Source organism: Neolamprologus brichardi, chromosome 3, assembly GCF_056152115.1.
Source record: "Neolamprologus brichardi isolate AB-2024 chromosome 3, ASM5615211v1, whole genome shotgun sequence".
Classification (NCBI taxonomy): domain Eukaryota; kingdom Metazoa; phylum Chordata; class Actinopteri; order Cichliformes; family Cichlidae; genus Neolamprologus; species Neolamprologus brichardi.
Window position 1 is genome coordinate 4,479,395 of NC_142106.1, and position 11,342 is coordinate 4,490,736.

The 11,342-nt window shown below is 42.0% G+C and overlaps 1 protein-coding gene across 1 annotated transcript; it reads right to left on the minus strand.

The window, feature by feature from the left end:
- Nucleotides 1–4,220: 4,220 nt before the first annotated feature.
- On the minus strand, nucleotides 4,221–6,981 carry LOC148103204 (butyrophilin-like protein 2). Its single transcript, XM_087838667.1, has 5 exons — nucleotides 6,825–6,981; nucleotides 6,250–6,573; nucleotides 6,062–6,163; nucleotides 4,977–5,309; nucleotides 4,221–4,910 (listed from the first exon to the last, which is right to left on the minus strand). Exons 1-5 carry the CDS (start codon nucleotides 6,964–6,966, stop codon nucleotides 4,864–4,866), a joined length of 948 nt encoding a protein of 315 aa, XP_087694793.1. The 5' UTR covers nucleotides 6,967–6,981; the 3' UTR covers nucleotides 4,221–4,863.
- Between the last annotated feature and the right edge of the window lie 4,361 nt (nucleotides 6,982–11,342).

Consider the following 11,342-nt stretch of genomic DNA (forward strand, 5'->3'; position numbering starts at 1 on the left):
GTCCACGATGTCCACCAAACGTTTTGCACCGTCAAAAAATAAAATTGGCTACTTGATTTCACCTATCACTGGTTATTTTTAGAACATAACACCCGCGATAAACGAGGGACACTGAGAAATATAACATTTGAATCCCTTTTCTCTTTTGCTCTGAGGCGCGGGGAAAAATATCGACAAGTCGATGAACATCGTTTACAGATATATTGGGTAAATGCCCGAGACATCTATAGAAATGTAAATCGCCGCTTGATTTATTCATTTGCTTAACTTGTTTTGGACCGTAAACAGGGCGTGAATAGGACACCGGAAACAGAGCTCCCCACAGGAGTTTCTGCACCGGAAGTAGCATATGCTAACGTGCACATAGTCAATTGCTCCAGTATAAATCCAAAACGATCTCCCAACCGGAAGTTCTTCACTCAACGATCAATAAATAAATAAATAAACTCAGTACCTTGTGAAACGTGCACTTCCCACCAGATTAATCCAGGCAACAAGTTGTCTTCAGCTCCTTCAGAAACACTCCGCTCTGAATGCAGTAGCACAAAGATGAGGAAGGTCCGTGATCTCCACGTGCTCCACAAGCTACCTGTTTTAGCTTCCCACGTTGCCAGAGGTACTCTGAGTGACGCGGGCACTCAGAGTGACTATCCGGGGTCTGTCCGTCGTTATCCAGTTCGGTAACGATCCTCTGCAGCTTGTTACTTCCACAACTTTAGCGAAACGGCAGCTACAGTAGTCCTTATTAGCTAACGGCTGGGTTAGCCTCGCTTTAACTTAATGCCTGCACGGCCGCAGTAAACAAAACACACAGTCCAGCAGCTTCACGCCGAAACTTTACGTGTCACGTCACTAACTTACCGACACTGTGACTTATCTTTCTGAAAAGTCGAAACACACTCACTGATACTACATAAAAACAAGCTAACTTCTCCGGATGCTCCGTGTAACTCACGCACCACCGCCCTCTCTCCTCGCGCTCTCTTTTTTCTCTTTTTCCTTCTCCACCCTGTGTTACCTTCACAGACCTTATCCCCGTAGGAAATTACAGTTCTCACAAACAAGTCACAAGAAAAGAAAGATAACGTATTTTAAACAATGCAAACATGTTTTTAATCAGTTGACATGAACTTTGATCTTTTTAATATACAAGAAAATTTAAATAAATGAACTCTTTGATATTTATATTCTTAGACTTTACTTATCTTTTACTATTTATGCATCTTTTTAACTCGGGTTACATAATGAAAGCATACTATACTGTAAGAACAGAGGTTTATGGCTCCATAGTGTAGAGGTTAACATGTTCAGTGGTGACAATAATTGCCTTTGTGTTGCATTTGGTGTAAAACATGCAGAGCTGTGTGCTGTGACAGCGTCTTGTGATGAGGGAGCAGCTGAAAGTAGCTGCTGTACGAACACGTCCATGACTGAGTGGTCTGTTTGAGGGGACGGAGGTGAGTCTGTCACTCGGATCTACATCCGAACAGAATCAAGTTTTTAGGATGATGCAACTTTACAGAAATAAAATAAACTACAGTGAGGGGCTTCATTTAGTGAACTCATGTTACAGAGTTTGTCGTTTGAATGCTTAAACCACTGCAGAGAACAACAGCAATCTCTCCTCCTCGACCAGGACAGGTTTACCGTCCTCCTCTAAATGTCACACAATAATAAAATGGACTCAAAACCCAAACTGGACAAAAGGGAATCCCAGTGAAGAACAGACGGTTTTCATTATTACAGTCAGGTTGTACAAACCAACATGTGTTAACTCACTAAGTTAACCCAGAGTTTGCTCATACGTTCACATGAAAGAGGCGGTGCTGGCAGCATGTAACCAATCTAAAGGGGGTGTTTGATGGATCACATGACTCCACAAAAAATGATCCCTACGAGCTCCACCTACTAAAACACATTATCAGATAGGGATGAAAAATCTATAAAAGAACACTATTGTGAAAACGAATGCTGCAGCAAATCATTAACCTGCTGATTTAAAGCACAGAGCAGTGAAATAATGGTTTTGTTGCTGAGCGCGCTCTCAGTGCTGCTGATTATTTCTCCGTGATGGCTGCACATTAAACTGGACCAACTGAAACTATAAAGCTTGTTGTCCAACAGCCTGTGGAGCTTCATTTTAATGCACATCACAGTGAAATGAACGTGAGTGGTTGAACAGGTGTGCACTGCTATGCAGATGACACCCAGCTTTAACCATGAAGCCAGATAACACTTGCAAATATGTAAGACTGCGTTCTTCCATTTGTGCAACATCTCTAAAGTTAGAAATATCCTTTCTCAGAGTGATGCTGAAAAACTAGTTCATGCATTTATTACTTCCAGCCTGACGACTGTAATTCATTATTATCAGGAAGTCCTAAAAACTCGCTGAAAAGCCTTCAGCTAATCCAAAATGCTGCAGCAAGAGTCCTGACAGGGACTAGAAAGAGAGAGCATGAAGTGGCTGCTTGGTGTCTCCAGAGGTCTGAGAACTGCTCGCTGCTCTGCACAGCATACTCTATGTTTGTTTTTTTCCAAACTGCTGAGACGACCATGACCTGGATGACTGAGACACTACACAGACTTAGAGTTTAAAGCATCTTGAGACGGCTGTTGTTGTAATTTAGGGGTACATAAAGAGAAAGAAAGAAATCTAGAAAGTCAGAGCAGCTGTCTGTGTTATGACTTACCATCAATATGATCATACTTCAAAAAGCAATATCATCATGTTCAATGAATCCAAATCAACCTGATGATCAAATGACCTCAGATGAGCTGCTTCCTGAGTGGATTTGTTCCCTCTGTAGTGTTGAACATGAACAGCTTAGCAGGACGAAGAAAACGAGACAAAACCTCAGTGTGTAAGAACAGGATCAGAGCCTGAAGTGAGAAACTCCTCCATGATCTACATCCAGACTTCAGCAGAGCCAAACTGGATCAGACTGTCTGCTGGACTCTTACACATTCAGAGCTCAACATATACACTACACACTAAATAGTTGGATGGTGTTTACTGGCAGTGTTTTGTTGCTGTTTCAGACTCTGAATCTGAAGCTCAGCAGTGTGTTTCCTGTGTTTCTGTCTTCACATTGTTCCTTAAAGCAGCGGTCTCCAACTTTTTTTGCGCCACGGACCGGTTTATGCCCGACAATATTTTCACGGACCGGCCTTTAAGGTGTCACGGATAAATACAACAAAATAAAACTAGTACCGGTACCGAAAAAAAGAAGATTTATTCATAACACACGTGAAAAGACCCAGGAAAACCGAGTTAACGATCAAAACGATAACAAAATAACACTGAAAACCGATAAAAACCCTGAAAACTATACATTTCACACCTGAGCCTAAACTCTCGCGGACCAGTACCAAACGACTCACGGACCGGTACCGGTCCGAGGCCCGGGGGTTGGGGACCGCTGCCTTAAAGGTTCCTCCATGTTTTCTCACTGTTGCTCTGATCCATGCAGATCACCATTACAGGCATTCAGCTTTCTTCTTCTACTCCTTCTTCTCTGTGTGCCATGTTTGAATCATCCATCTGTAGTCAGGAGCAGCCGCTCCATCACCACAGCAGAACAACAACACTGGATCAGATTAAATTGTTACGACGAGGTTAAATTCATGGAACAATAATTATTATAATAATTTAGATCAAAACCAAATTGACAAGTTAAAAAAGGCGAGTGAGAACAAAAAGCGTTACTATGGTTACTATGGACCTGTGATCATGCTGACATCACTGATCAGTCACACAGATCAAACTGATTGTTACGGCCCGTCTAGGCGTGGCCAGACCATAATATACGGCTGATCCATCCCCGTGTGACCGTGAGCAGCACATCGCATAATTAGTACATTTTGATGGCGATTCATTTACAATGAGTGGGTTCAACACAAAGGAGCGGACTTCAGCTTCGGGGTGGAGCTAACAGCAATACAACAAACAAACGGGGCTCAAGGTGTGATGGCTGCACAGGATGAGCCACACCTCAGCATTACTTCACTTTAGTTTGCTTTGCAGTCACTACTTTAAATATATTCTACTCATTGTCCAATATTGTTCCTTTATTATTTGTTTTTATTACACCTTCCAATGTTTAGAAGGCGTGCACACATATGAACACTGCAAGGTCAAAGTTCTGTTTTAGATTAATACATCTTTCTGTGTTTGAGTCACCTGGGGTTTCTCTCCTGTCTGGCAAAAGGGCTGGGAGAGCTGAAGTACCACTGACAGCCGTCGTGCTTCATTGCCTGGAGGGTGTTTCAAGTTTGTTTAATTGTTTTGTATTAGTTGGTTACATGGCAGCCATTTTTTCCCCCGTGTGTCATGTGGTTTAGCTAAACCAGTATTAACGTTCCCCCGTGTGTCGTTTCAGGAGCTCAGTCTGTCTTATGTTTGTTTGAGGTTTTGTTAATTGTTATCTTGAGCTTAGTCTATTGAGTTGACCTGTTTTGCTGGTCTGCCTGTTTAAGTTCTGGCTTTGTTAAATATCTGTTTATACTTTTGGGTCAATAAAACCCAATTTTTTAAATTAAACACCTGGGTCCTTTATGCTTTACTGCTTGGTCCCTGAGACAAGGATACAAACAACATATTCAAAGAAATTAAACCAAATGACAGCAGCGTACCTCCAAAACTGACAAAAACAGGAGAAAACAGTGATCAAATACAAAGGCAGTCCACCCCTACATGCTCCTGTGTAAATATGTTGTCTCCATGTAGTTAGCCAATCAGCAGGCACCGTCTCCGGGATCCACCAATGACAGAAATGCACCTGCACACTTACATTTGCACATGAGAGACAACATTACGACAGCAGTCGTAACACTGATCGATCAGCCGTCAGAGGAGTCGGATCAATGGAGCTGCTTCTGGTCCTGATGTCCTCTGTTTGATCCTGGACCTGCAGAGGAGACTCGAGACAGTCAGACACAATCACATAAGCCAGCAAACAAACAGACAAACCAACCTTTGACTTTGAGCTTCACGGTTTTCTTTCTGATGAAGGTTCCCTTCCTCCAGACCAAACACTCGTACTCTCCACTGTCTCTCTCTGTGGGCTGTTTCAGGGTCAGGCTGAGGTCTCCAGTTTCCAGCAGGTCTTTGTTCATCACAGTTCGGTCTTTGTAAACCTCGTGCTGTTCTTCAAATTGGTTTGGGCCGTTTGTAAACATGTGGGCCTTCTGGAACGGCTCGTAACGTTCCCATATCACTTGAACTTCCCCCGACAGGTGTTTTGTGGTTTTGAAGGGTAGCTGGACAGACTCCACCCCCTCCTCCACCTCCACCTTCACCGGAATCACTGAAAGAGCAACAAACACAGACAGCAGCAGGTTTTCAGAGGTGTAGAGAAATGCCATGTCCTGTTTGAATCATCCATCTGTAGATTCACTGAATGCTGGAGGTTCAAACAATCTAACACACAAAGTCTGATTTGTGTTTACAGAGCTGCTCAGAGCAGATCTCGCTGTTCTCACAGGGGCAACGTTATCAGGTTTTCTCCTGGAGGTCAAAGTTCAGCAGGTGTTCGCTTCTCATTTTACACTCTGATCCTCGAGGACACAGGAGGAGCTTTCAGACCAAACTGTCCTGCAGACTCTCTGAGAGGAGCTCCTCCAACATCTACAGACTAACAAAGACTTGTTTTCTGTTTGAACGACACCACCAGCAGGGACAGGCTAATGTAATGGAAAAAGGTCTCCCCAATCTTACTGGTGGAATTGGAAAAGAATACAAAAAACTCCCACGAATGAGAAATGTGGGTGTTACACAACTCTTATAGCAAGGGGATGTAAAATATAAAAGGAAAACACAAAGTGGTCCTATTTACATAAGCAACTGAAGTTTGTATATGCAGGTAACGATGTACAGAAACATGTATAGACAACTGTACGGAGTAAGATAGCAGTAAGATGAACAATGGGCTGTGACTTTGATCATTAATATGCAAATTAAATATTTACATATTAATGAATAAATTAGCGGAACAAGTCAAGAAACCACCAGAGGAGGCTAACTATATGCATTATGGGTAGTGTAGTATGAGAGACTCACCTGACACCAAGGCATGACGGAAATGAAACAAAAGACTCGCAGAAACAACCACAAGAAGAAGCAGGAACACCAGGAGAACTGTGGCCCAGGACGGAAACGGTTCTGTGGACAAACAAAACAATATCACATGACTGCTGAACGCTGTACTCAATCTGCTCTGACCTCTGACCTGTAGCTACATGTCTGACCTTTGACCTGCAGCACTACTTTCTGTCTCAGGATGTCTTTGTCCCTGTAGATGGTGCAGATGTATCCTCCACTGTCTCTCTCTGTGGGGTGTTTCAGGGTCAGACTGAGGTCTCCAGTTCTCAGCAGGTCTTCGTTCATCTTCGTGCGACCACAGTAAAGGTCGTCCTGGTGGTCGCTTCCATTTGAACACCCATGGACCATCATGAGTTCTCGGTCAGAGTGAGTCCACTTCACTGTGGTGTCCTCAGGCAGGTCAGGTGTTGTGTTGCAAGGCAGGATGACGGAGTCTGAGCCTTCCTCCACCTTCACCTCCACCTGCTGGTCTGAGAGGACAAGAAACCACAACATCAGCAGCAGCAGTAACACTGATGATAATCAAGGCATCTGTGTTTGTGATGGTCTCTTTCTCTCTCCAGTTTTGTTTTGATGTTTCCAGACTGGTTGCGTTTAGAAAATGTTTCTGCCATTTTTTAGGTTTAGCCCCTTTCTACTACCTTTTACTGTGACCTCTGACCTGTGTCAGCACTGTACTCATCTTTGACTTGTAATTACAGACGTTATTGGGGTTTTTGACCTTTGACATGCAGCTGTACGTCTGTCAGTTTCAGTTCCTCCCTTCCAGTGCGGATGGAGCAGGTGTAGTTGCCACTATCAGTCGGTCGGGGGTTTCTCAGAGTGAGGCTGAAGTCTCCAGTGTCCAGAGCATCAGGCCTCATTGACGTGCGCCCGCTGTAACGCTGGTTTTGTCCTGTTACATCATCAGTTTCTTCTTGTCTCAGATGGACAGATTTGGGGTTGAGATCAGTGCGAGTCCATATCATTGTGGGGTCCTCAACTACAAAACCTGTGTACTGACAGGGCAGCAGGACAGACTTTGCCCCCTCATACACCTCCACCATCACAGCCAGGACATGCTGGGAAACTGGAAGGAGACACAAACACAAAAAACACTAATTAACTTTAACTAACCCGTATAACGAGGATAGAAAGAGACTGAAATCCCCCTGATTTTTCTCTCCCTACATCTGAGCAAGTGTGGAAAGGTTTAATATTTTTATGTGTGAAATGATAAAGCTCTAAAAAAGAGCTTTTCCATACAGTGGGATGAAAAAAGTTTTGGCAACCTTGTTAATAGTCATTATTTTCCTGCCCAACAATCGTTGGTTGTTCCAATAAAAATGTCAGTTAAATATATCATATAGGAGACACACACACTTGGATTAACAGAAAGTGTGCAATAATTGATTAACAAAATCAGGCAGGTGCATAAATTTGTTGTCATGTTATTGATTCTAAAACCTTTAGATCTAATTATTGGCTCGGTAAGCTCAGTGACCCCTGACCTACATACACAGGTGTAGAAAGTGTAGCTGCACTGCAGCAGCTACGTTTCAGATAACAGAAAATTGCTGACTGGGTTTCCCATGAACTGGTGAAAGACTGCACGAGATGAAGTCAAGCTATCTAATGGATAGCCACAGATAGTGGATATGTAATTATGCAATTAGACCCATTAGTCTGACACAGAGACAGACAACCATTCACACTACGGGCAAATTAAAATCACAGATTAACCTCAACCCCACTGACTGCATGTCTTTGGACTGTGGGAGGAAACCCTGAGAGAACCCACTCATACAGGAGGAGAACATGCAAGCTCCACACAGAAAGGCCAGATGCTGCAGTGAACTCAGAACTTACAGTGCATCAGTAAATTCATCGACTCGGGAATTTTCTTCTCTCCTTTTTAAATCCTCTGCAGCAGCATCAGAATTATGATGCGAATGCCAAGATCAGCTCTGTCTCCTCTGGTTCATGTGTTTCTTTTATCTTTTTATTTCTTCATTTCTATTTGTGTTGTTTCAGTTATTAAAATATATCTGGTGTACAGTATGATGATGTCTAAGGCAGGACAGGCAGGAGGAAAACATGGGGTGGAGGAGACTTTAGGAAGATGTAATAAATGACTAGAGCACAAATAGAAATGAACAGCATATCGCCAACTGCTCTGTTGGTAAGAGAAAAAACAACAACAAATGTACAACGTCTGGAAAACAAACATCTAAAAATTCACAGCTACATAAATCCACTTAAATCTTATCGTGGTGTGTGTGAGAGCGAGAGTGTGTGTTCGTCTTCATCACAAAATGTATGAGGGTGGGAATCTGCTAATTATTTTTCTTTTATTTAGTTGGACACTTACAAAGTTAATTATTGTGTGATAATTTAATTAAAAACAGAATCATTGATAGTGAATATTTCTAGATCTACTATCACTCCAGTAATAAGGATTTCAATTTGAAGATGAAGTTTAAAAAAGCTAAACTCTCAATGCAAAAGTACTTTTTCAATTTTCAGTTTTTAAAGATGTTTTTGAAAATAACTATGAAATTAGTTAACAAATCAGTCATGCAGTGTGATGAAAGGAGCTCTCTGATTGGTTAGAGCAGGGGTCCCCAATCCCAGTCCTCGAGGGCCGGTGTCCCTGCAGGTTTTAGATCTCACCCTGAGTCAACACACATGAATCACATGATTAGTTCATTACCAGGCCTCTGGAGAACTTCAGGACATGTTGAGGAGGTAATTTATCCATTTAAAACAGCTGTGATGGCTCAAGGACACATCCAAAGCTTGCAGGGACACCGGCCCTCGTGGACTGGGATTGGGGACCCCTGGGTTAGAGTAACACAAACATGCACTGATGCTAGCATTAGCTGTTTTAGCACATTAGCTTAAGAGGTTCAATGTTGCACAGAGTGTGAATGCTGGAGCTAAAAGTCCTTTGTACGAGCACACACACCTCTTAATAATGCTAAAGCTAATGGTTCAAACAGGAGTGTAGAAAAAAATCCAGGTCAGTCTCCAAAGTAAATTTAAAAAAAATTCCTACATGTATTTACTAATCTGTATTTTACTGTACAATTAAACACCAAATCAAAAAAGCTTTATGTCAATGTGTGTGAATCTCTTGGTCTTCCATATGAGACATCTGGTGCTTTGACACACCTGGAACACTGCACAGCCAAAAGTCCTCAATTTAAAAAGACCAGAGCACGTTTGTGCGTTCGGAACAAACTGTTACAAATAAACCAAAAACTAAATGTTGTTTGTTAAGTTTAACAATGACCTGTGAATCAGTGAAGCTTAAAAAGGCACCAGGATGAACCAGTGTGGGGACTACACTACACAACTAATACATTTGACATTATGAGCACTTTGTTAAACTGACCTGCTGCAAAAACACACTGTTCTCATTTATTTAGCTGAAGCTACAATAGATCTGGCACCAGGCTTCTTTTATAACCTTTAATGTGGCCAAACTTCACTACAGGCATTACTGTGGTACTATTAGTGAGACAGGACAGGAACATTTCTTAAACAGATGAGCAGATACCAGGATCATGAGCATGAAGCCTGCAGATTTCAGCAGGAGTAAAGTAACTGCAGTGAGTAGTTATACATGTTACACACTTCAAATTATTTTAAATAACCGTGTGTGTGTGTGTGTGCATTCAAAGAGCGCTCTCACCGAGTACCAGCAGCACGAACAACAGCAGCAGCATCTCCTTCTCTGGGAAAAACCTTTAGTCAGAAATCACTGTGGTGTTCGCTGCACTGCAGGCTTTGCTGCACGACGAAAAGTTTCCTGATAAGAAGACCCTCCTGAGTTCCTTCAAAATAAAATCCTTTACAGAAAAGGACTTTCAACATTAAACTCGGAGGAGAAGCGTTACAGCATGTCTCACACAAACTACTGACAGCTTTTAGCAACATGTGGATTTATATTCTGCTGGAACCTGAAGCTGAAAAGAAGGTTTGAAAGGGAGGACGTCAGTTTTAGTCTCTCTAATAGAAATGTTAAAGTTCTGCAAAACTGACAATAAGTTTTCAACCTATGAAAAATGTTTTTATAGCTTTAAAAATAAAATTCAACTCTTCAAGCTCATGACTTTGTTTTTTGAGTTTTATTCTTTGACTCCTGCTGCAGTTCTTATGTGTTAAAAAACACAAATTAATAATGTTTAAAAAATTAAGTATTATAATTACTAAGAAAATGTTTGGAATCATTTGTAAAAGGAGTACAGCGTGTTTAAGAAGTTTAAAGCATCACTTTGGTTTTAGCTAACGAGCTCGCGCCATGTTGGAGATGATCACTCTGCAGTCCTTCACAAATGTTTTACAGAGGGAGGAGGACGTGTTTCTGTTACTAAATACAAAAATCTGTCGCAGAGGATGACTAAAGGCTCATAGAAAGTTGAGAACAGATAGAAAACATGTCCTCCACACTCTGGAAACATGGGCCTACAGAGCCGATAGACGCAGTATGAAAACAATGTCTAAAATGAGTTTATGTTTGAGGTTAAACACACATGTGGACTATAAACAGCTCGTACATGAAGGTAACAGTGAGTAAATGTTCAGAAAAAAAGACCCAACATTGGACGTCCAGAAATGGTCATAAAAGTCTCAATTCATGATATCAGGTTTGCACAGTGGGTAAGCTTCCTGAAGCTGTGGGAAACCCTGATTACATCAAACACATCAGGAGCAGCTGCTCCATCACAAACACCACAGAAGAAGAACAACACTGGATCAGATTAAGGGTTAGCCTGTTGTTTTTATTGAACAGGGACAGTGTGAGTTAATGTAAATGAATCAGCAACATAGTGATGGAAACCAGTCAGATTGTAGTTAAGCTGCTCATTTCCAGCTGTACACTCTGGGCAGGTCACATGGTCCCAACACCGGTTACACCACAGTAGCAAATGATGCATTCAGTGCACTGTGAACCCAAACAGTTCAACTCAGTTTTATTTATAAATCATGATGACAGTTGCCTCAAGACAAGCAGGTGAAAAACAGCAGAAGCTGTCAGAGGAACGAACACACAGGCCTCTCATTTCTCTTCCTCTGGGGAGAGCACGGGTCCCTCACCTTAGGAGTCCCAGGTGCAACACCTCACAGCCCACTGGTTCCACTTAGTTGGTCCCGCTCTCCATTTCCATCACAATGTAAAAATAACAACCTTCTGTTGCAACAATTACTTTGGGAATACCAAAATATTTTCTTCATTTTAATTTGCAAAAGTCAA